The sequence below is a fragment of the Podarcis melisellensis genome (assembly GCF_964234715.1).
Source record: "Podarcis melisellensis genome assembly, chromosome: 17".
NCBI classification, from domain to species: domain Eukaryota; kingdom Metazoa; phylum Chordata; class Lepidosauria; order Squamata; family Lacertidae; genus Podarcis; species Podarcis melisellensis.
The window spans coordinates 1,069,699-1,093,983 of record NC_138534.1 but is presented as its reverse complement, the minus strand read 5'-3'; the positions used below and the strand labels follow the sequence as shown (position 1 = coordinate 1,093,983).

Sequence of the window (24,285 nt, the reverse complement as noted above, 5' to 3'; positions counted from 1 at the left end):
AACTCGGCGCCCGCCCGCCCGCCTTCCTCCCGCGGAAACCAGGAGACGCGGGGCGCTCCGCCACCAGGCCTCGCCCGCCCGCCCGCCCCTCGCCCGGCGCGTCTCTCAGCTCATGGCCGGGACCCGAGGGAAGGCCAGGCGCGGGGACGCTCTGCTCGGCAGACTCTATGGCGCGCGCGAAGGCGGGGCGCAGACTGCGCAGGTGCGGAAGGCGACTTCCGGCTGCTACATCCGGGTTCCCTTCAGAGGGGGAATCTTGTAACTGGAAGAAAACGTGCCTCTTTTAGGCCCAAAAAAGGATTCCTCTCGTTAGAAACTGCTCGCCCGTCTACGTAATTCAAGAGACGTTTCTTTTGGTAAACAAAACTGTGTTCTGAGCCCGCAAATACGGGGCAGGAAATGACGTCGTTTCCGCAGGGCCAACCTCCGACCCCCTTTCTCCGGAGCGTCACATCTCGCATCTCGCCACAAAGCTGGAAACCGTGGCGGGCGCGAGAGAAAGGCGGCCGGAAGTCGGCGTTGAGTCAATGGCGCCACTTCCGGCGCCCTATTTGTGCGTTTCCGGCCCCAGGAGCCTCTTCTCTCAGGCGCCATGGCGGCTCCGGAGCTGCGGCTGGACGGCTCCATCCGCTTCTGGGTTCTGCTGCCCGTGGCTTGGATCGCGCTCGCCATAGGGGTTCTGCGCCTGCGCATAGCGGGCCTGCTGCGCGGCGAGCGCGCGCTGGGCTGGCTCGAGCAACGGCAGGACACGTGAGCGGCGGTGGGGGCGGGGCTGCGTGAGGCCACGCCCAAATGGCGGCCCCTGAAGGGGGAGTCGGGGAAGAGGACGCGAAAGGGACCCCTTCCTCTTTCCCGGGGTGGGGGGTTGCTGGGCGCGCGCGCACGTCTTCGCTTTTAAGTTTCACAGAAGTCCGAGCTGCACTAAGGTGACCAGATTTCTGGACACTTTTCAACTAAATAGATGGACTGATTTGTAAGTCCGGGGCCTGTGCCCGGGATCGGGACGTCTGGTAACCTTAAGCTACACATGACCAAGAGTCCTGTGACACTTTGCAGCCTGCATGTTTGTTTTCTTTGTGTATTGGTAAGTTTAAAATAGTATTTCTGCTACAATCAACTGTAACAGCACCTTGCTGACAATCCAGAAAAATATGCACACTTGGAATAAAAAAGCACAAACCACCATAATAAATGACAACCTTCCATATGCCATCTTCCCCCAATAATAGAATCATAAAATTGTAGAGTTGGAAGGGACATCAAGGGTCATCTAGTCCAGCCCCCTACAGTGCAGGAATCCTGCCCACAACCGCCCCTTCCAGTTAACACCCAGACACCCTGGCCCATTGTGCTGCTGGGCTGTCTATGTATCATAGCCACAAGGGCAGGGACACTCCCAAGGGGGGGGGGCGTGGTGTGGCGGGTGCCCTCCTGGGCATGGGATAGCCACTCAGGTGCATGGAGTTGCACACGTGCCTTGCAGCCTGGGGCAGAGTGAGCCGCCGATGGCAGACATTGGGCACACTGCCCACCGACAACTGCCAAATGTCCCCTCCCTCAGCGAAGACACTCATGACAGTTCGCCCCCACCGCGCCCCCCTTCCTCCACCCCAATCACAGGTGGACAGAGTACTGTGTGTTCATGTCCAGCTCACAGGCTTCCAGAAGGTTGTGAGAACAAGGTGCCAAATAATGAAAAAGCACAGCTGCTTAAAATATTGAAACCCTGCCTCCCTCCAAAAGCAATCTGGAGCAGGGATGCTTTAACCCAGGGGTTGGCAAAGTTTACTTCGCCTGGTCCGGTTCACTCCATCGGAGATACCTCTGCGGGCCAAATTGCGCGCACGTGTGAGTGCGTGCACCCGCAATTTCCAGCATCTGCATTTGTGCAGAAGTGATTTCTGGCACCGTGGACGTAAGTCCCTGCACTGCGCCGATTTAGCACGGCACAGGGACTCGCCAAGCGGGTGGCTTGGTTCGGGGCGGCTTGTGGGCCAGTTAAATGACCCCCTTGTGGCCCATGGGCCTTAGGTTTTCAGATGAAGAGGGAAGAGGCCGCTAGACAGGTTTGTTGTGGAGGTGTTCCAGGACTGCTGCAAATACCTGCTGGCCACTAACCCCCAAGGAGAAGCAGATGATGTAGAATGGAACAGGGAAAGCGAAATTAATACTATATCTCTCATTTGTGCATGTCTCCACTCCATGTAACTATATGCTACTAATACTATATCCTTAAGGGATGCGGGTGGCGCTGTGGTCTAAACCACAGAGCCTAGGACTTGCTGATCAGAATGTCTGCGGTTCGAATCCCCATGACGGGGTGAGCTCCCGTTGCTCGGTCCCTGCTCCTGCCTACCTAGCAGTTCAAAAGCACGTAAAGTGCAAGTAGATAAATAGGTACCGCTCCAGCGGGAAGGTAAACTGCGTTTCCATGCACTGCTCTGGTTTGCCAGAAGCGGCTTAGTCATGCTGGCCACGTGACCTGGAAAAACTGTCTGCAGACAAACGCCAGCTCCCTCGGTTAGTAAAGCGAGATGAGCGCCGCAACCCCCGAGTCGTCTGCAACTGGACCTAATGGTCAGGGGTACCTTTACTTTTACTATTTCCTTGAATGATAAAACGTAACTTAGGTAAAATAATAATGTTGGTACCTAGGATTGTCAAATGAACACGCTCTGTCTAACCGCCTCGACGACTTTGACAGGTCCTCAGCACCACCTCCTGGGTCTACAAAGAACCACATGAATCCATAAACGAAAACACTCTTTATTGAATGGGTCATTCATAAAAAGCAGATACATCATTCAGAAATGTCAATAGCCCCTTCACAAATCCTTCCTTTCCCCTTGTACAATAGCTGTCCATTGTTAACGGCAGGATCTGGGAACCCCCGATCTTTATCGATAACCTCAGAATCCTTTTGCCCACCAAGCATTACCCCCAGCGTCACCGGCCCTGCAATCATAAACAAAAGAGTGATCCTTAGCACCAGGGTGGGCAGTATGGGACTCTCAAACACTCAGCCATCTACATATGTTCTCATGCTTTTGTACTATCACCAAAACGTCAACATTCTAGCAAGCTGCTTTTGTCTAACAAACACTTGCAGGGCAAGTGTTTGAGCTTGCAGGGCAGCAGCTGAAGAAGGAGCAAAAAGGGTTTTCTTGTGTGTGTGTTTCTTTGTGGCTGATTAGCTGCTCTCCCTGTGCAAAGGTCAGAGGGGGCAGGGTTTCTGTTGACGCACGTGATTAGCTGCAGGAGGAGCTTATCAGAGCTTGCAGGGCAGCGGCAGTTTGATCCATCTTTTAGATTTAGGGGAGCTAGTCTCAAACGTTTGTTGGGGGAGACCTAGGGTTTTTTGGGGGGGAGTTATTTGTCCTGTCTTCACGCTTTTTATGATGGAGAACCGCTGTAGCCCCCCAACGAGACGTTCTCAAGATGGAGGGTGAGGGAACAGCCGCAGTCGCCTGCGGTTCCTGCGCAATGTTTGCCATCTTGCCAAAGGTTGCAGGCAGCTTTACCTGCAGCAATCGCATGTTGATTGCCCTCTTAGAAGACAAAGTCCAGCAACTGGAGGAATATGTAGCTACGCTCCAAAGAATTAGAGAGCTGGAGCTCTTCTTGGAAGCAACAGAGCACACCGTCTCCACCAAGGAGGAGACAGGGGACTCCCCTAAGAAGGAGGCTAGTTCACCAACACAGGAGCCAGATATATGGAGAAACGTGACTCAAAGAAGTAGGAAGCCCAGGGTTCGCTCTGATTGTTTAGAAATATACAGTCGCTTTGAGGTCCTCTCCCCTAGCATGGAAGACGAAGAGCAGACTCCATTTGAGGATCTCTCCCTCATTACAGTCGATCAGGTATAGGAAGACGAGCAGCAAAGTCAGTCCTCAGGGAATGTGCAGGCGACCTTGGAACGGACAGCTCACGGAAGAACCCCGACCAAACCTAAGAGGAGGCATGTAGTGGTGATAGGGGATTCCCTACTGAGGGGAACAGAAGCAGTGATCTGTGGGCCTGACAAGATGTCTCGGGAAGTGTGCTGTCTCCCCGGGGCTAAGATCCAAGGTGTAACTGAACGACTGCAAGGAATCATAAAACCCACTGACAAATACCCCTTCCTCTGGGTTCATGTGGGAACCAATGACACTGCAAGCAATAGCCTCCAGAAGATCAAAAGAGACTACGAGGCTCTGGGCAGGAAATTGAAGCAATTAAATGCACAAATTGTCATCTCATCTGCCCTCCCAGTTGAACGACGGGGCCCAGGGACAGAGGGAAAAATAGTGGAAGTGAACAGCTGGCTTCGCAAATGGTGTAAACAGGAACGGTTTGGATTCTTAGATCACGGACTGCAGTTTCTTGAAGATGGACTTCTGGCAAGCGATGGGCTGCACCTCACAACGGTTGGGAGGAATGTTTTTGCCAAAAAACTCAGAAACCTCATCAGGAGGGTTTTAAACTGACTAATGTGGGGGAGGGAGACAGTGCTCCTGAAGGTAGGAGTCTATCAATTGATGAAGATGATCATCCAAATGTCATAGACCAAATGGAGCAAACAGCACGCAGACCTAGTGGTGGGAGGAAAAAATCCTTAAATAAGAGACACGGGGGAATGATTAATGGACTTCAGTGTCTGTACACTAATGCGCAAAGCATGGGAAATAAACAAGATGAGCTTGAGCTCTGGGTACAGCAAACTAAATATGACATCACTGAAACCTGGTGGGGTAAGTCCCACGATTGGAATGTAATAATGGAGGGATACAATCTATTTCAGAGAAACAGACCAGACAAGAAAGGAGGAGGAGTGGCGTTATATGTCAGGGATGTGTATACCTGTGAAGAGATCCAAGATTTAGAACCTCAAAGCCAAAGTGAGAGCATTTGGGTCAAAATTAAGGGAGAGAAGAATAACAGGGACCTCATTGTAGGAGTTTACTATAGATCCCCAAGCCAAACGGAGGACATAGATGATGCCTTCCTGGAACAGATGGCCAAGCATGCAAAAGGAAGGGAGATAGTAGTAATGGGGGACTTCAATTACCCGGATATTTGTTGGATGTCAAACTCAGCCAAGAGCATAAGGTCAAACAGAATACTCACTGGCCTTGCAGGCACCTTCATTGTCCAGAAAGTGGGAGAAGCAACAAGAGGAACAGCCATTTTAGATCTGGTCCTAACCAATGTTGATGACCTGGTTAGTGGGGTTGAAGTGGAAGGACCATTAGGCGCGAGTGATCATGCTCTTCTGAAGTTTACTATACAGCGGAAAGCAGCAGCCAAGCATAGTAGGACCCAATTTCTTGACTTTAAGAAAGCCGACTTCATAAAACTTAGGGAAGTGCTGGGTGAGATCCCATGGACAGTAATACTAAAAGAAAAGGGAGTTCATGATGGCTGGGAGTTTGTTAAGAGGGAGATAGTAAAAGCACAACTTCAGGCAATACCAATGAGATGGAAACATGGAAGGTGCCTAAAGAAGCCAGGGTGGCTATCTAAGGAACTTTTAACTGAGTTAAGATTAAAAAAGGATGTGTACAAAAAATGGAAAAGGGGGAAAACCACCAAAGAGGAATTCAGACAAATAGCCAGCACATGTAGACACAAAGTCAGAAAAGCTAAAGCACAGAATGAACTCAGGCTTGCTAGAGAGGTTAAAAGCAACAAAAAAGGCTTTTATGGATATGTTCGGAGCAAAAGGAAGAACAAAGAAACAGTGGGGTCACTCAGAGGAGAAGATGGTGAAATGCAAACAGGGGACACAGAAAGGGCTGAACTCTTCAATGCCTTCTTTGCCTCAGTCTTTTCCGATAAAGAAAACAATGCCCGACCTGAAGAATTTGGAGCAAATGATTCAGCAGAGGAAACGCAGCCCAGAATAACTAGAGATAGTACAAGAATACTTGGCTAGTCTAGATGTATTCAAGTCTCCGGGGCCAGATGAACTGCATCCAAGAGTATTAAAAGAACTGGCAGATGTGATCTCAGAACCACTGGCAGTCATCTTTGAGAATTCCTGGAGAACAGGCGAAGTCCCGGCAGACTGGAGGAGGGCAAATGTTATCCCTATTTTCAAAAAGGGGAAAAGAGAGGACCCAAATAATTACCGCCCAGTCAGTCTGACATCAATACCAGGGAAGATTCTGTTGTTGTTTTTTAATAATATTTATTAAAAATTTAAGAATTACAAAAAGAAAAGAAAAAGAATTAAACATAACAATACAATACAATACAATACAGAAACAAAAACACTTCATATACAGTGGTGCCCCGCAAGACGAATGCCTTGCAAGACGGAAAACCCGCAAGACGAAAGGGTTTTCTGTTTGCGAGTTGCTTCGCAAGATGAATTTCCATACGGGCTTGCTTCGCAAGAAGAAAGCCCATAGGGAAATCTCTGGGGACCTCTTTTAAATGCTGGCGGTGGGGAGCAAAGCCTTTCCCCCCCCCCTCCGGCCTTCAGAAGAGGTCCAGGAAGGCCGGCGGGGGCCAAAAGCGTTAAAAAAACATATTGTTAGAAAAGCACTGTTTAATGTCTGGATGAGATACAAGGATTTGTTAGAAAATAAAACCCCAAGATGGTTGTCACCAATGGAAGCGAAGGCTCAGAAAAAAATCAATATGGAGGCCAAATGGCCGAAATAGTGGGAAATTCTGGAACAAGATGGAGACAGAATAAAACTGCAGAGCTTTGAAAAATTAAAAAATAGAGTGCGAGACTGGCTCCATTATTACCAAATAATGGAGGCATATAATTTGGACAAAAAACTGGGCTTCCAGGTGGAAAAATCAAAACTGGAAACAGAATTGTTAGATGCCAAAACTAAGAATTTGTCAATAATGTATAACTTGCTGTTGAAATGGAACTCAGGATGAAACGGTGAAATCTGCTATGATTAAATGGGCACAAGATGTTGGACACAACATTATGATGGCTGACTGGGAACAGTTATGGGCCACAGGTATGAAATTTACGGCATGTAATGCCTTAAGAGAGAATATTATGAAAATGATATACAGGTGGTACATGACACCAGTCAAGCTTGCAAAAATCTATCATTTGCCCGATAACAAATGCTGGAAATGTAAAGAAACTGAAGGCACATTCTTTCACCTTTGGTGGACATGCCCAAGGATTAAGACTTTCTGGGAGATGATTTATAATGAAATGAAAAAGGTATTTAAATATACCTTCCTGAAGAAACCAGAGGCCTTTCTCCTGGGCATGGTCGGCCAATTGGTGCCAAAGAAGGACAGAACTTTATTTATGTATGCTACAACAGCGGCAAGAATACTCATTGCAAAGTACTGGAAGACACAAGACCTACCCACCGTGGAAGAATGGCAGATGAAGGTGATCGACTATATGGGTTTGGCAGAGATGACGAGCAGAATCCGAAACCAGGGAAGAGAAACGGTGAAGGAAGATTGGAGAAAATTCAAGGACTATCTAAAGAAATATAGCAAAATTAATGAGTGTTAAAATGACGTGGGATCAGAAATTAAGTGGTTAGTAGCGGTAATGGTTAATTTAAGGAGAATAAGCAATATTAAAAGTAAGCTAAAAAGTAAGGGAAAGTCGTGAAAAATAAGAAGTATGATGTTATTTGTTTCCAGGAAACTCACATTGCTAAGAAACACAAACATATACTGGTGAACAAAAAGTTAGGAGTAGATTTTATCAATTCGGATGCTAAAAAAAAAAGAGGAGTAGTAATATATGTTAAAGAGAAGTGGGAACCAACTCTGATATGCAAAGATGAGGAAGGAAGAATCTTAGGGATTCAATTAAATTTCCGGGGGGAAAAAATCAACGTCGTGACGGTTTATGCTCCGAACACAAATAGAGCAGAGTTTTTTGAGAAACTGGAAAATATGTTATTAGGGCTAGGAGCTTATAAGTTAATTCTGCTAGGGGATATGAATGGCGTCCCGGTGCCGGAGCTGGACAGGAGTGAGAGGAAGGGGAAATTGGACAGGGGGAAACTGCCGAAATCATTCAGAGATATGGAAGGAAATTTAGATCTAATTGACATATGGAGACAGAAAAATCCCACCTCCAAACAGTTTACGCACTATTCTGAACCCCATCAGAGCTGGGGCAGAATTGATCAAGTTTGGCTAACAAGAATTCTCGCGTTAAGGGTTAAAAAATGTGAAATTCTCCCTAGGACAATATCTGATCACTGCGCCCTAGATATAGCAATAATAAGTGAACGAAAGGGACAATACAGGTGGAGGATGTGTGAGAACTTACTGGACAACGAAGAGGTGAAGGAAAGAATTAAAGGCTCCTTAAAGGAATATCTAGAGATTAATTTGAATAAAGAAACCCCCATAGATGTAGTCTGGGACGCCAGTAAGGCGGTGATGAGGGGCCTCCTAATACAACAAAATAATTATAGAAGAAAGGTAAGGGAACGTAAGAAAGAGGACATTCTAGCACATCTGAGAAAATATGAGAGAAAGCTGGTCATGAACCCTACAGACGCTGACGCTAGCCGAGTATTGAAGGTGCTTCAAGCCCAATATTCAGCAATAGTAAATCAGGAGATGGAGTGGAAAATTAAATTTACAAAACAAAGATACTTTGAGTCAGCAAACAAAATGGGGAAGTTACTTGCTTGGCAGCTAAGAAAACGTAAGAAACAAAACGTGATAAATAAAATAATAACGGAGGATAATATCATAGAAGAACCTGAGGGAATAGAAAATAGATTCACGCAGTTCTTTGAAAAGTTGTATGAGAGAGGTAGTGAAAAAGGCATAGAAATTAAAAATTATTTGGATAGAAATGAAAGGAAATATATATCAGAGGAGGATAGAGCACAACTGAACAAAGAGATCTCAGTAGATGAAATTAAGGAAGCCATTAATAGGATGAAGAACGGGAAAGCCCCTGGGCCGGATGGCCTGTCCGCAAAATATTATAAAACATTAGAGGAACATCTAACCCCAGTGCTTAAAGAGGTGTTTAATAATATCTTCCAGGTAGGGAAGATCCCAGCCTCCTGGAAAATGGCGTATATAACTTTGATTCCGAAGACAGAGAGAAATAAAACAGATATAAAAAATTATAGACCTATTTCTCTACTGAACAACGATTATAAGATCTTTGCTAATATCATGGCCGATAGACTTAAGAAACTCTTGAAGGAGTACATACATAAAGACCAAGTGGGATTTTTACCAAACAGACACCTGAGAGAAAATGTCCGCCACATTATAAATATCATTGAGTACCTAGATATGAGAATAGATGTCCCTGCAGCATTGATCTTTATAGATGCCGAAAAGGCATTTGACAATGTCTCATGGGAATTCTTATCACATTGCTTGGAAAAGGCAGGTATTGAAGGCCCTTATATGAAAGGGATCAGGGCAATATATACAGAACAACAGGCAAGGTTGATTATAAACGACAATTTGACCAGACCCTTTAAGATTGAGAAAGGCACAAGGCAGGGCTGTCCATTATCCCCCTTACTATTTATAATGGTTTTAGAAATAATCGCGAATAGAATAAGAGAGGCAGCTAATGTGAAGGGGATAAGAATTGGGAAGAAAGAATTTAAGCTTAAGGCATATGCTGATGACCTAGTCCTGTCTGTGGAGAACCCAGTAGAAAGCGCAAGCAAGGTGATAGAACTTCTAGAGGACTTTGGCAGACTATCAGGCTTTAAATTAAACAGGGAAAAAACAAAAAGTCTAGTAAAAAACATGACTGAACAGGACAAAACCGAGCTAGAAGAAAAGACTGGTATTAAAATCGTGAATAAAGTTAAATACCTTGGAATATGGCTCTCACCAAAAAATATAAACCTGGTTCAAGATAATTATAGTAAGGTCTGGCAGGACATTAAAAAGGATATAGACACCTGGCATAGATTGAAGCTTTCATGGGCAGGGAGGATGTCCGCAATTAAGATGTGCATCCTTCCGAGATTATTATTTTTGTTCCAAAACATCCCGGTTATTAAAGGCACCGCTCTCTTCAAAAATTGGCAAAAAACCCTGACCAGGTTTATCTGGCAGGGGAAGAAAGCCAGAATAAAGCTTAAATACTTAACAGATTCAAGAGACAGGTGCGGATTCGCTGTCCCAAACATCAAGCTATATTACGAAGCAGCCTGTCTATGTTGGCTAAAGGAATGGGCCACCCTTAGAAACACAGACCTTTTGGATTTAGAGGGATTTAATATTAGATTCGGGTGGCACGCGTACCTTTGGCAGGAAAAAGGAGAGGTCCATAGAGGCTTCTCCAATCATATAATTAGAGGGCCATTATTGGAGGTGTGGAAGAGATATAGGAAACTGATTGAAAAGGGCATTCCATGGTGGCTCTCCCCAAGTGATATAATAGGAATAAAAAAAATTAATATGAATGAGGATAAATACACATATGAGGACCTTCTGGTAAAAACAGAAGAAGGATGGAGGGTGAAGCCCTATGAGGAACTGAAAGATAAAATAAAAGAATGGCTGCGCTTCTACCAGATCACCGCTTTATGGGGGGAGCATAAGAGAACGGGGATGAGCGAAAAAAAGTCAAGGTTCCAGGTAGAAATTTTGGAAAGTAATGATAAAATTCTCTCCAAAATGTATAAGCAACTACTGGAATGGGACACTAAAGAAGACCGGGTGAAGGGAATGATGTTAAAATGGGAAAAAGATCTAGGCCATACTATAGACTATAATAATTGGCAGTCGCTTTGGACAAAAGGTGTAAAATTTACAGCCTGTGTAGCCCTTCGTGAAAATTTAGAGAAAATGGTATACCGCTGGTATTTAACTCCGGCAAAGTTATCAAAGATGTATAAAACTGTTGATAATATATGCTGGAGATGTAAGGAGAAGGTGGGGACTTTTTTTCATACTTGGTGGACATGCGAGGTAGTGAAGAAGTTTTGGATACAAATTTATGAGGAACTGAAAAAAATTTTGAAGTATAATTTCCCAAAAACTCCTGAGCTGTGTCTTTTAGGTATGATGGGTAAAGAAATAAAGAAAGTAGATCAAACCTTTGTCCAATATGCCATGGTTGCGGCAAGAATTCAAATCGCTCAAAAATGGAAAACGCCTGATCTCCCCACGATTGAAGAGTGGCAAATAAAGTTGTACCAATATATTGACTTAGCGAGACTGACAAGGAAAATAAGACCAAATAATACAGTCAAACACAAAGATGAGTGGAACAAATTTGTACTTTATTTCGAGACGATTCAAGGAATAAATAATTTATCAGTAGACGATAACTAATATCATCGATGTAGAACGCTTTAAGAATACTGTAGAAATAACATAAGAAATGGAAATCCCAAGACTGAGCTGGATGGAAGTTTTATTATTGTATTTATTTATTTATCTCTTTTTTCTATTCTCTTTTTTATGTCTTGGCTTTTGTTTTTTTGTCTTTTTTCTTTCTTTTTCGCTTTTTCTTCTTTTTCGCCCTTTTATTCTGTACTTATTTGTACTATACACTATGTAAATTCCGTACTATGTAAGCTGTGTATTCTTTTTGTAAATAAATAAAGCTTTTCCAAAAAAAAAAAAAAAAAAAGTAAGGGAAGGATTTGCTGGAAATAAATTTGAAATTGGAATACAGAAAGGGGAGGCAAGAGGAAGTCGGGAAAGTAAGGTATAAGAAATTAAGAATTGAATTTATATGTGTTTTTTGTTTTCTATGTTTTGTGTTGTGTTTTCTATGTTTTTGTTTTGTTACGATAAAAAATTTGTTAAAATTTTAATAAAATTTTTATTTAAAAAAAAGAAAAAAAAAGAAATTTTATTCAAGGCTTCTTGCCCTGCCAGACAAATCTGGAGATATCTCTCTGCCACTTCTTGAAACAGTCCATTTTGTCCAGAATTTGCAATGTTTGAAACAAAAACAGCATCCTTGGCAATATATTCATTTTTATCACAGCAATTCGGCCTAACAATGATAACTTCAAATTTGACCATATTTCTAAATCCTTTTTCACTTCAATCCAGCATTTCTCATTGTTGTCCTTAAATAAATTCACATTCTTAGCAGTCATGTTAACCCCTAAGTATTTCACTTTCTTAACCAATGTTAATCCTGTCTCCTTCTGAAACTTATCTCTCTCAATCATAGTTAAATTTTTCTCTAAAACCTTAGTTTTCGTCTTGTTCAACTTAAAACCTGCTACCTGACCAAATTCTTGGAACAATTCCAATACCCTTTTGGTACTAGATTCTGGCTCCTGTAAAGTCAATACCAAATCATCAGCAAAAGCTTTCAGTTTGTACTGTTTAGCTCCCACATGTATACCTTTAACCAATTGGTCCTTTCTAATCATATTTAGCAAAACCTCCAGGACCGATATAAAAAGCAATGGAGAGATTGGGCAACCTTGCCGTGTTCCTTTCTCAATCTTAAATTCTTCTGTCACTACATTGTTCACAATTAATTTTGCCTTTCGTTCTGAGTAAATTGCACCTATACCATTTTCAAAACCTTGAGCTACCCCCATCCTCTGTAAATTCTTCTTCATAAAACTCCAAGAAATATTATCAAAGGCTTTCTCCGCATCCACAAATATCAGAACTGCTTTAGTATTAATATTCACCTATAGTTTTTCTAAGATATTAATTATGTTCCTCGTATTGTCAGACAAATGTCTGCCCGGGAGAAAGCCTGCTTGATCTTTATGGATTTCTTCTACAAGCACCTTTTTTAACCTCTTAGCCAAAATATCTGCAAAAATTTTATAATCCACATTAAGTAACGATATGGGGCGGTAATTCTTAAGCTGTGTCTTTTCAGTCTCTGTTTTCAGTATAAGTGTAATATAAGCTTCCTTCCACGACTCTGGTGCCCTTTTCCCTTCCAATATTTCATTACAGACTTCCTTCAATGGTTGTATTAACCATTCTTTCAAAGATCTGTAGTATCTTGAAGTCAAACCATCCGGTCTTGGAGATTTACCCAATTGCATGTTCTGTATGGCCCCTTCCACTTCCTGATCCGTTATTTTATAATTCAACATTAACTTACTTTCCTGAGATATTTTCTGTAGTCCATTTATTTCAGAAATCGATCAATGTCCATCTATTTCTGCTTCTCCTGTGTATATAGTTGTTTAAAGTACCAATACCAGGGAAGATTCTGGAACGCATCATTAAGCAAACAGTCTGTGAGCACCTAAAAAGGAATGCTGCGATCACCAATAGTCAGCATGGATTTCTGAAAAATAAGTCGTGTCAGACTAACCTGATCTCGTTTTTTGACAGAATTACAAGCCTGGTAGATGAAGGGAATGCAGTGGATGTAGCCTATCTTGATTTCAGCAAGGCATTTGACAAGGTGCCCCATGATATTATTGTAAAGAAGCTGGTAAAATGCAGACTTGACTATGCTACCACTCAGTGGATTTGTAACTGGCTGACTGACCGAACCCAAAGGGTGCTCATCAATGGTTCCTCTTCATCCTGGAGAAGAGTGACTAGTGGGGTGCCACAGGGTTCTGTCTTGGGCCCGGTCTTATTCAACATCTTTATCAACGACTTGGATGATGGACTCAAGGGCATCCTGATCAAATTTGCAGATGACACCAAACTGGGAGGGGTGGCTAACACCCCAGAGGACAGGATCACACTTCAAAACGACCTTGACAGATTAGAGAACTGGGCCAAAACAAACAAGATGAATTTTAACAGGGAGAAATGTAAAGTATTGCACTTGGGCAAAAAAAATGAGAGGCACAAATGGGTGACACCTGGCTTGAGAGCAGTACATGTGAAAAGGATCTAGGAGTCTTGGTTGACCACAAACTTGACATGAGCCAACAGTGTGACGCGGCAGCTAAAAAAGCCAATGCAATTCTGGGCTGCATCAATAGGAGTATAGCATCTAGATCAAGGGAAGTAATAGTGCCACTTTATTCTGCTCTGGTCAGACCTCACCTGGAGTACTGTGTCCAGTTCTGGGCACCACAGTTCAAGAAGGACACTGACAAACTGGAACGTGTCCAGAGGAGGGCAACCAAAATGGTCAAAGGCCTGGAAACGACGCCTTATGAGGAACGGCTAAGGGAGCTGGGCATGTTTAGCCTGGAGAAGAGGAGGTTAAGGGGTGATATGATAGCCATGTTCAAATATATAAAAGGATGTCACATAGAGGAGGGAGAAAGGTTGTTTTCTGCTGCTCCAGAGTAGCGGACACAGAGCAATGGATCCAAACTACAAGAAAGAAGATTCCACCTAAACATTAGGAAGAACTTCCTGACAGTAAGAGCTGTTTGACAGTGGAATTTGCTGCCAAGGAGTGTGGTGGAGTCTCCTTCTTTGGAGGTCTTCAAGCAGAGGCTTGACAACTATATGTCAGGAGTGCTCTGATGGTGTTTCCTGCTTGGCAGGGGGTTGGACTCGATGGCCCTTGTGGTCTCTTCCAACTCTATGATTCTATGACTTACCAATATGTGTTTTTCCTTCCTCCTCGCATATCCCGAGGCGTGTTAACCAGCGACTCCACTTGAAATGAAACTGTATATAAGTATATATAGCCAGGCTCTACATTACAGCCGTAGGAAGGAGGCGGGAGGCAGTGGAAGACAGGAGTGCCTGGCGTGCTCTGGTCCATCAGGTCACGAAGAGTTGGACACAACTAAACGACTGAACAACAACAGCAACACATTACAGCCGCATCTGTTCCAACTCTACAGACAGGGATTCTTACTTAAGAGATCTATAGCAAAACTTTTTGGAACTAAAATATCTGTCCGATGAAGTTAAACAACAGATCAACAAAGCCAGACAGATATCCAGAGAGAACTTGCTGCAAGACAGACCCAAAAAATAACAGAACACCACTAGTAATCACATACAGCTCCCAAGTTCAGCACATCATCAGATATTTACAACCTCTCCTAAACAACGACAGTTCACTTTCTCAAGCTCTGGGAGGAAGACCTTTCATCGCCTACAGACAGCCACCCAATCTTAAACAACTCCTCATCCACAATAATACAACAACCAGACTTAACATGGACACTGGTACCAGAGACTGCAGTAAACCCAGATGCCAACTTTGCTGCCACATACACTCAGACAACACCATTACTGGCCCCAAGAACATCAAACATACCATCTCAGGCCTATTTAATTGCTCATCTTCTAACATTGTGTATGCCATCAAATGCCAGCAATGCCCTTCAGCTCTCTATATTGGACAAACAGGCCAATCCCTACACCAAAGGATAAATGGACATAAATCTGACATCAGGAATCACAAGACAGAGAAACCAGTAGGACATTCAATATGAGATCTCAAAGCAGCTGTCTTATTCCAAAAGAATTTCAGAAATAGACTTGAAACCAAACTGAAAACTATGGGGAGCCCTGGTCTGAATAGAGATATTGGATTCTTGTCTCATTGCACATGCTAAAGCTATTTTTGGTCATCTGCATACTATTCCTTGCTTTTTCCTGTAGGACTAATTGCAGTCGTTAACAGTCGTCAACAGGTTTACCATACACATTGAGCCAATCACCCATCTCTACTACCCTTCTGAGAAAAACCCCACCCCTCCCTCCCACTATATATAAGGGTCTGATGACTTTTGCTTATACCAGAACAAACTTACGGTAGTTGGTCTAAGTTTGGACAATTTTTAAAAATTATTATTTTTGTATATGTGTGTTTTGCCCTTTTGTTCAGGGTTTCTCCTCCATCCTGCATGTGTGAGTGAGGACCCTGTTGCAACAGTCTGTTTTCTTGACAATAAAGATCAGGCTTACTTGCCACCTTGCTCCAGCATATCTCAGGCTGGTCTCTGTTCATTCTCCAACTGATAGAGAGCCTAGCGACCTCTATACAGACTTCTTGCGTACCTCCTACAGGGAAAGAAGCAGGTTTTTAATATTTCTTGATCACAGATGATACAGTGTTATAAGAAAGAAAAAAACCCTGCTCTTTTCCCCTTATGCGGTATCCAAGAGCCCATATACAGTCCTTAAGTAGGTTCCCTATCAATAGGAGAAAATAATGGCGGCCAACCAGAGTATATTGAGAAGCAAATCGACTAGTAAGTCTGATCTTTATTGCAATAGAAAAGTACTGTTGCAACAGGTCCTCACTCCCCACACACAGGAGGGAGGAGAGAACCCAAAACAATGGTGCACAAGTCCTTATATAGACTTTTGAAATTACCCACCCTGTAGCCCCCCCCAAGGAGGCTGTCTGCAGCAGTGGAGGTGGTCTACAGCAGAAATCCTGTTTGCCAGGATACCTGATGATTGCATTACCTGGGCAGCCTGGCCATTCTTTTGTGATGGTAAATACTTTAGTTCCTGAATCCAGGTCACAGGCTCACCCTATTCATACACAAATATGCCCTTAAGACAGGATTTGTAAGCAAAAAGACAATGGAAAGGCTTTCCCCATTTTCCTCCCATACTGCAGAGGAATATTTGAGGTCACTGGGCGTCTCAAAATGGCTTCAGGATTGTTCTCCTGTACTATTTCAGACATGTGGTTTCTAATGTATGTGTTTGCCTTGTACATTTATGAACATTTTATTTTTGAGACCTTAGAATTCTTATAACAACAGTAAGGCCTCAGAGGATGGATGCCAGGAGCATGGAGCCCTGGACCAGCACATTTAAGGCTTTAAAAACCAAAATCATCCATTGAAAACAGCTTTCTTCCTTGCAGTATTTAACTTTAACCACAAGGAGAGCTGGTGTGATGCAGTGGTTCGAGTGTCGGACTAGAACCTGGGAGACCAGGGCTCAAAACCTCGCTCAGCCATGAAGCTCATGGGGTGACCTTGGACCAGTCCCTGCCTCTGAGCCTGACCTACCTCACAGGGTTGTTGTAGGGATTAAATGAGGGGAACGGAACCATGGAGCTCCTTGGAGAACAGGTGGGATAGGAATGCAATAAATGAGTACAATTTCTCAACGTGGTTCACAATATTGAAATCAGATGCATAGATGACAGGTCCTGTGAAATGTGTCCAAATCATACTGTGTTCTTAAGTGTGGAATTCCAGAATTGCACAACTGCTTTGTTCACACCCCTGAACATATTGCTGCAAGCAGCTGTTTGTATGTAGTCATGTGGATTGCATGAGTAGATGTGAGCGGGCCAGTCTTTTACTGCCGCATTTGGTTTGATGATCTGATCCCATTACTTTTGTTTGCAAATTCTGTTGGGCCTACAGCTAAATTGAGTGTTCTTTGTCTGTCAGGCAGATTCTGGCTCGTAGTCGCCTCCTGAGAGAAAATGGACGCTTCCTAACTCATCAGGTAAGGGAGTGTGGGTGCACTCTTGCTTCTGAAAAGCCACTTGCCTCCTTGCACAGAGAGAGGCCTCAAGGGACAGGCCTCAGCAAGGGTACAGACATAAAGCTAGGAAATTTCATGGTCCACACACAACCTCCTTTGGCTTGTGGCCCAAATGTGATCTATTCTCCACAGTGGTTCTGGATTAATACTGGAACCACTTGATTGATGCAAGTCAGAGGGGTTTTTGTTTTACTTAGGCTTCTGGCCTAAAAAGAACTGATATGAGGGTTTGAATAGCAGAAGTGAAACTTTATCCCCCTCTCTGAATTTCCTTTGTAATTCTGTCCTGTCATTCTTGACAAGGAGGGGAAGAGCACAAGGGAGCTTCTTTGGGGAGGAGCTGGGAGCATCCCTGCCATGTGGCTATTTCTCAGGAATGCCTGTATCACTGCTTGAGACCATAACTATAACAAATGGGGTTTTTAAATACATCTTTGCAATGTAAATATATTGAAGGGCAGGCCTTTGAACGTCTCCTGCCTTCACCCATCCTGCTCCAAAGCCGGGAATGGCACCCTCAAAAAGGCAGGTGACCAAGACTTCACACCTGTGTGCTTTTACCTGGAAGGAAGCCCCACTGAAGATTTAACCTATTTATTTAACTTCTGAGCACATATGCATAGCATTAACATAAGAAACTGGATGCCCTGGTTCATAGGCGCCGACTCCATGGGGCTTGAGGGGGCCCGAGCCCCCTCAAAAATAATCTCCGGCGCCCCTCCAGCAGAGCGCCATCGCCGCCCCTCCCCCAGCCCAAAATGCACAGGGAGGGGCGGGCTGCATGCCTCCTGCCCTCCCTCCCGAGCAAAAGCTCCACCCAATTTCCTTTGGAGCTGATTAATAGGCGCAGCACGCTCTCCCCTATTCGCTCACGAGGAGGCGGCGCCACTTTATTTGCATATTCATGAGCTTATTTATTATTCATGAGCTTTCCCGGGCCCCCCCAATATTTTTTATAAGTCCGCGTCCCTGCCCTGGTTCAAATCTTTCCTCTTCCATGAATTTAGTATGTGACATGAGGCCATCCTAAGGTCCTATCGGGGAACTTGTAGATGCTGCCGCCACTGCCCTCCCAGCTCCCTTGGGTCCCAGCAGTCAGGGATGAGAGGAGTTAGTCCAGCATTGGAGGCCACAGGTTCCTTTTCCCTGGTTGAAGACGTAAGGCGGTCAAAAATAATGCATATGAAGCCTTTAAACCATCTCAAATGCCATGATAATCTTCCTTCTTGAAAACACCTTCAGCTCATCTGGATTTCTGAGGCCCTTCCTCTTTCCCCAGGGCTTCCTCATGCGTAAGCATCACTTCAATAACCCTGAAAGTGGCTTCTTCCGCCAAACGAAGCGTAAAGTGCAGCCCAGAAACCTGCTGACAGGTAAGGATGGGAACGGGCATGGAGTACAAGGGGCAGTGGAAGGGTTCTGCTGTCTCCCCCCCCCCCCCGTCCCGCTTGCTCAATCAGTGCTGCAGTCCAACCATGGGACTGCTGCCTGGAAGCAGTGATAGACTTGATGGGGCCCAATAAGATGAAGCTGATAAGGTGGAGGTCCTGTGAGTGGGTTCCTTCTGTGTCCCGCCTTCTTCTTGGAGTGGCGGGACTCCCCTTGAAGGAGCAGCTTTGTACTGTGGGAATACTCTGGGATTCCAACTTGCCACAGGAGTCTCGGGTGGCTTCTGTGACTATGTGCCTTCAGCCCAGCTTTGGGCAACCTGCCAGCTACAGCCTCTCCTGGGCCTTGATAGCCTCACCTCAGCTGACTGCCCATCTGGACTACCATCACAGCCTATGTGTGAGACAGCCCTCGAAGGCGGCCCAGAGGCTGCAGCTAGTGCGGAATGCGGCTGCTAGGCTGGTAAGTGGGGGCACCATGTGGCACTGGTTCTGAAGATGCTCCTGCATTGGACCCAATTCAAGGTGTTAGTACTAGCGTAAAAAACCCTAAATGGCTCAGGAACCAAGCACTTTGTTCTCCAGTATAAACCACCTTGGACCCTACAATTGGCAGGTGAGGCTTTGGCGGCAGCAGTGGAATAAGGGGGGGAGATGAGCTGCCAACCATGAGGGGGCCTGGTTCTGTGTGTCCTGGGACTAGTGCCTGTGGACAGAACCTGATTTGCCCTCCAGAGTCACCAGCTCAATTTAACAGACATTGGCTGCCTCAGGATATCAAACCAACCAACAAACCAGTTTTTTAAGGCAGGGCTGTGAGCGCTCTGTGCTCAAGTTTATTCTGGACCAACGTGGTGCAAAATCTGCAAGAAAACAAGCAGTTGGATTCTGTGGTCTGTATATAAATTATGCTATTTAAGCACCCTTCCCTTATTTTGGACATTTTGTTTGAGTAGACCCCTGCTTGTGTTTGAGATTTCTGCAGCTATCATACGTCCCCACACGCCCACAAACCCCAAGGAGCTAGAACTTGCTTTTGTTTTTGTAAGATGCTGATATTCACATAAAACCAAATTTTGTTCCTGGCACTTTCTTCTGTGGTTTCCATGTGTCCTTGTGGAATCCCAGGCTGCACAGTACCCTGTTTGACACACACCTCTCTCTCTCCCTCTCTCTCTCTTGCAGATCCCAGCCTGGTTATGGAGATGATGAAGGGCAACTTGGTCCATGTCCTGCCCATGATCCTAGTTGGAGGCTGGATCAATTGGGCCTTCTCTGGCTTTGTGGCCAGTGAGTGATGCGGGGATTTAACACTGGCCTGGAAGCTGCAGGGCGGTGCCCTCGTGGAGACCCATTCCTTGTGCAGCAGAGGATGAAGGGAAACGGTGGCCCTCTAGCTGGTTGCTGGACTACAATTCCCATCATCCCTCACAGCTGGCCACGCTGGCTAGGATTGATGGGAGTTGGGAGTGTCAGGAGCTCATCCTACACTTGAGTATGACCCTGGCAGAGACACATGCCCAACTAGCATGTTCCCTCCCTCCTGGTCAATCATTTGGGAGCTTCAAAAGCTTTCTTCAGCCCGAACATCACAGCGACTGATGCCAACAGACACTGGCACACTTAGGGATCTGCAGAGTCTTCACAGCTTGCAACTCAGCACTTTGGCTAATCTACTTTATTTACATATAAACACACACAGAGCACTACAACATGGCTCCCTCTCTCTCTAGCATCAGACAGCAAAGAGAAAAAGAACAAAGGACAATAGTCCCACTTCACGGAACACAGTAACACAAACATCCTGTCTCCGTCACTTCCCACTCTGTGCAGTCAAAACATACACCGTCATGTGATAGACAAAAATCCCATGACTGCAATCTTGGAGCAGGAATTCTAACAGGGAGCCCAATAGCTCCTGCAGGGCAACAGGGGCCCCCTCCCCCTGGTGGACAAATTTAGTATTGCTGTATGTGCTATTTGATTACAGTGGTACCTCAGTTTAAGAACAGTCCGGTTTAACAATGATTTGGTTTACAAACTCCGCAAAACCGGAAATAGTGTCTTGGTTTGAGAACTTTACCTTGGTGTAAGAATGGAATCTGAACGGTGGAAGGGCACCGGCGGAGGGAGGCCTCATTAGGGAAAGTGCACCTTGTTTTAAGAACAGTTTCAGTTTAAGAACGGACTTCCGGAATGGATTAAGTTTGTAAACCTAGGTACCACTGTATTTTGTTTCTAAATCTGCTGCTGTTTTGTTTTTGTTTTGCTAGGAAGAGCAGTATAGAAATATTTTAAAATAACAATATTTAAACAGATCATTTAAGGCAGGCATTGGCAACCTCCAGCCCTCCAGATGTTTGGAACTACAATTCCCACCATCTCTAGCTAACAGGACCAGTGGTCAGGGATGATGGGAACTGTAGTCCCAAACATCTGGAGGGCTGGAGTTTGCCTGTGCCACGAAGATGCACTCTTCCAGCATCTGGTGTGTTTCATAGCCTTTGGCTCAGCTTGCCTGTAAAGCAGACCACCACCCCTAGTCGTCCTTTTATTCCAGACCAGAGAGCTTGGGCTGAGGGCAGGTTGCCTCTAGCTAAATTAGGTATAGTTATGAATCAGGAAGGCCCCCATCCAAATCTGCCCTCTGCCCCGAACTCTTAGGAAAGTGATCACCCCTCTCAACCTCTTTCCCTCCCTGCCACCCACCCAGCCCAGTAATTTACTGGGATTCTGTGACCTGCATGAGAAGATTTGGTAAGAAGGGATTGTAGGCCCATTAAGTTGCTTCTTTGCTTGCAAGCGGGGGCTTTAGCTTGGGATCTGAGCTGATCCGGAGGGTGGCACTATGCACAAGACAGCTGGGAGTTGTACATCACTGAGGAGGGTGGCGGGGCAGCAGCCCTAGAGCTTGGGGTAGGCGGGTCCAGCTCTAACACCTCTCCCTCCCAACCTCCCTCCCTGCCAGCCAAGGTTCCCTTCCCCCTGACCCTGCGGTTCAAGCCCATGCTGCAGCGTGGAATTAGCCTGCCTTCCTTGGACCCCTCTTGGTAAGCACCTGCCTGTCCCCAGGCCCAGCCAGCCCTTCCATGGGTTTGGGGTGGGGATGGCTTCCGGCCTGGGTTCCCACACTGGGGGCCAGGAAGGCTCCCTGAGATAGTCACCAAGAGATGTTTTCACTTCCCAGGGTGAGTTCGGCCTCCTGGTACTTCCTCAACGTTTTTGGCCTCCGCCGAGTATACAGCCTCATCCTGGGAGAGGAGACTGGTGAGAGGCAGCTTGGGCATAAGGTGGGGTTGGTGTCTTATGTGGGATGTACCTCTTCAGATTGCAACGTGGAGGGTGGACATTTGAGTGCTTATTGCGGCACGCGCTTTCATGAACTAGAGACTACTTTGACGGCTGCATGAAGTGGTCTGATACCTTGGAGAACCAGTTTGAAACCATGGGGGGCAGCGCCCAACCTCTCAGGGTTGTAGCGGTCACATGTTGGCACTTGCTCTGTACAGCCCCTCACTCCTGCACTTGGACTACTCTTTGCAACTCCACTATTGCTCTATAGGTCAATGCAGAGGAACAAGTGTAAAAAAACCCCATTTCTGCTGAGAGTTTACACCTAATCAAAGGCAGCCAGACTATTAGTAGCTGACAGTTATCTCTTGCCTTGTTGTCAACTTGTAATGTTTACATGCCTCCCTCACAAGCTTCCCTGACGTTCTCTCCACAGCTGCAGAGCAGAACCAGCTGCTCCTGCAGGACCACTTCCTCAGCCCAGCTGTCCCCACCCCACCTGATCCCAACAAGGCTTTCAAGGTACTGCCCTAGTTTGTTTCAATGGCTTCACTTAGGTGAGACCACGGAGCTGATAAGATTAGATGCAGTCCATTTGATGCAAGACTAATTGGCTGGATGGCATCTTATCTGCAGGGCGACAGCTGTGCCACAGTGAGACTTGTGGGCGTAGGCAGCCCCACATATCCCAAGAGCTGGTGCTGTGGCCCAATATGTGCGCTAGACAATATCTTTTTAAAGAAATGACAGGAGGGGGCTCAACATATGGTTGAACTTGCAACTCCCATCGGGCCCCAGACAGCATGGCAGTTGATCAGAGATGATGCGAGCCAGTTTCCCATCCTACCTTAAATCATTGCCATGGCCTCCTTGGGTGGTCTTAGGAGAACCCGCTCAGCTATCTTCCCCCCACCCCCAACAAGGAGACAGTGCTGACCTTTCCTATGGGATCATTGTACAACTGTATTGTGAGTGAGCATGGGAACCCTTCGGAAGTTAAGGGCCATACAAACACCTCGGGAACAGTCAGCGCTGCTCATTTTGAAGCGTGGAGCTTTGTGCTTGCCAGCGCTGTCACCTGGCAAGCATCTCTGATGGCACTGGTGTTTGCACACACAGCCACACATCCTGTTCAGCACAAGAATTTCTGTTTGTGCAATGGGACTTCCTTCTCTCCCCGCTCCCCAAAAGTATCCCAGAGGGCTGGGGGAACCATATGGACCAGATTTAAGGGGCACGTGGGAGAACATTCTGTTGCACAACCAGAAGTCCTTACACTGACGGAACGATGGTATTGGTGCTGCTGGATCCCACCCTTCGATAGCAGCTTGATGCAGAGCTTGTATGTGTGAGTTTCTGCAGCGATACGCTGCTCAAGGCTGACAGACTTTTTTTCTCCATCCAGGCCGAGTGGGAAGCTTTGGAGTTGGTTTCTCACCACTGGGCTCTGCAGGATGTGGAAGAGCAGTTGATGTCACAGGACCTCAAGCTGGCAGGGCTGCCTGGGCCCGATTGATCCCATCCTGTGACTACTGCAGGCTACTTCTGTCCTATGGGACAAATGTGTGTGCGCAAGAGACCCTTTCACCTCCTTGGGAGGTGGAAGATGCTGACCCTCCCTGCATAATCAGTGTGGAACGGCTTTTCATCTTAGAGGCAGGAAGGTTGCAGAAGAGAGCTTGAAGTCTGTAGCATGACCCACCCCCATTAGTCAGAGGAGTGGGCAAATAGCCTCTGTGGAACTGGCTCTGGGTGCCTGAAGCCAGCAAGTTAATGTCAAAAAGCTCCTTGTTCTGCTTGCAGAGAGAGAAGCCCAGTGTGGCAGACAGCTTTATGGGATGCCAGTCCCAAGTGTGTGTACAACAAGTTTGGCTATTAAAAGCAAGGTAGCTGCAACAAACCCTGCTTTACTCTCCTTAGTTGCAGTCTCCATGTCTGGCCTGCCCCTGGTGGCTGGTGCATAAACACTGCCTAGGTTCTTCCATGCTGCACCTTGAAAGAGTTTTCGAGAAAAGCAGCACCTCCTTAACCTTTGCAGGGAAAGGGAGGACTGAGTGGAAGCTCAGGGCCAGTGTAACTTGAAATATAAGGCACCAGTTTTGAGCAGGGGGGCACACAATGTATTAACTGAGAACTCCAGTAATGCTTCTGCCAAGTTGAACAGGCTACGTAGCACGGTCAAAGGCCTCCACCTCCAGCCTCTCCAAGCACCCAAGTTGAATCCCATCCTGCAATGCGGGGTGTACTCTGCCCATCCAGTCAAGTTCTTTCCTCCTTCCGAGAGAGAATCAT

General features: G+C 45.7%; 1 protein-coding gene across 5 annotated transcripts; it reads left to right on the top strand.

Moving 5' to 3' along the window:
* The first annotated feature begins 130 nt into the window (after positions 1–130).
* LOC309360621 (ER membrane protein complex subunit 3-like) lies at positions 131–23,755 on the top strand. 5 transcript variants are annotated; one of them, XM_081895290.1, is made up of 8 exons: positions 131–750; positions 17,222–17,275; positions 18,594–18,687; positions 19,888–19,992; positions 21,671–21,752; positions 21,890–21,969; positions 22,430–22,515; positions 23,399–23,755. In XM_081895290.1, the coding sequence occupies exons 1-8, from the start codon at positions 400–402 to the stop codon at positions 23,507–23,509; spliced, it is 963 nt and encodes a 320-aa protein (XP_081751416.1). In that variant the 5' UTR covers positions 131–399; the 3' UTR covers positions 23,510–23,755. The 5 variants fall into 5 exon arrangements, with proteins under 5 accessions (XP_081751416.1, XP_081751417.1, XP_081751418.1 ...); XM_081895292.1 differs by having other exon boundaries at positions 483–750; positions 17,218–17,275; XM_081895294.1 differs by lacking the exon at positions 131–750 and adding an exon at positions 949–1,084 and having other exon boundaries at positions 17,218–17,275.
* Positions 23,756–24,285: the final 530 nt, after the last annotated feature.

What these genes read in the sequence shown, in the direction of transcription:
- LOC309360621 (XM_081895290.1), top strand. Translation starts at nt 400, where the DNA reads ATGACGTCGTTTCCGCAGGGCCAACCTCCGACCCCCTTTCTCCGGAGC. An exon ending in GACGCTTCCTAACTCATCAG is followed by an intron (nt 17,276 to 18,593) that starts GTAAGGGAGTGT and finishes CTCTTTCCCCAG; the next exon opens with GGCTTCCTCATGCGTAAGCA. An exon ending in CATCCTGGGAGAGGAGACTG is followed by an intron (nt 21,970 to 22,429) that starts GTGAGAGGCAGC and finishes TTCTCTCCACAG; the next exon opens with CTGCAGAGCAGAACCAGCTG.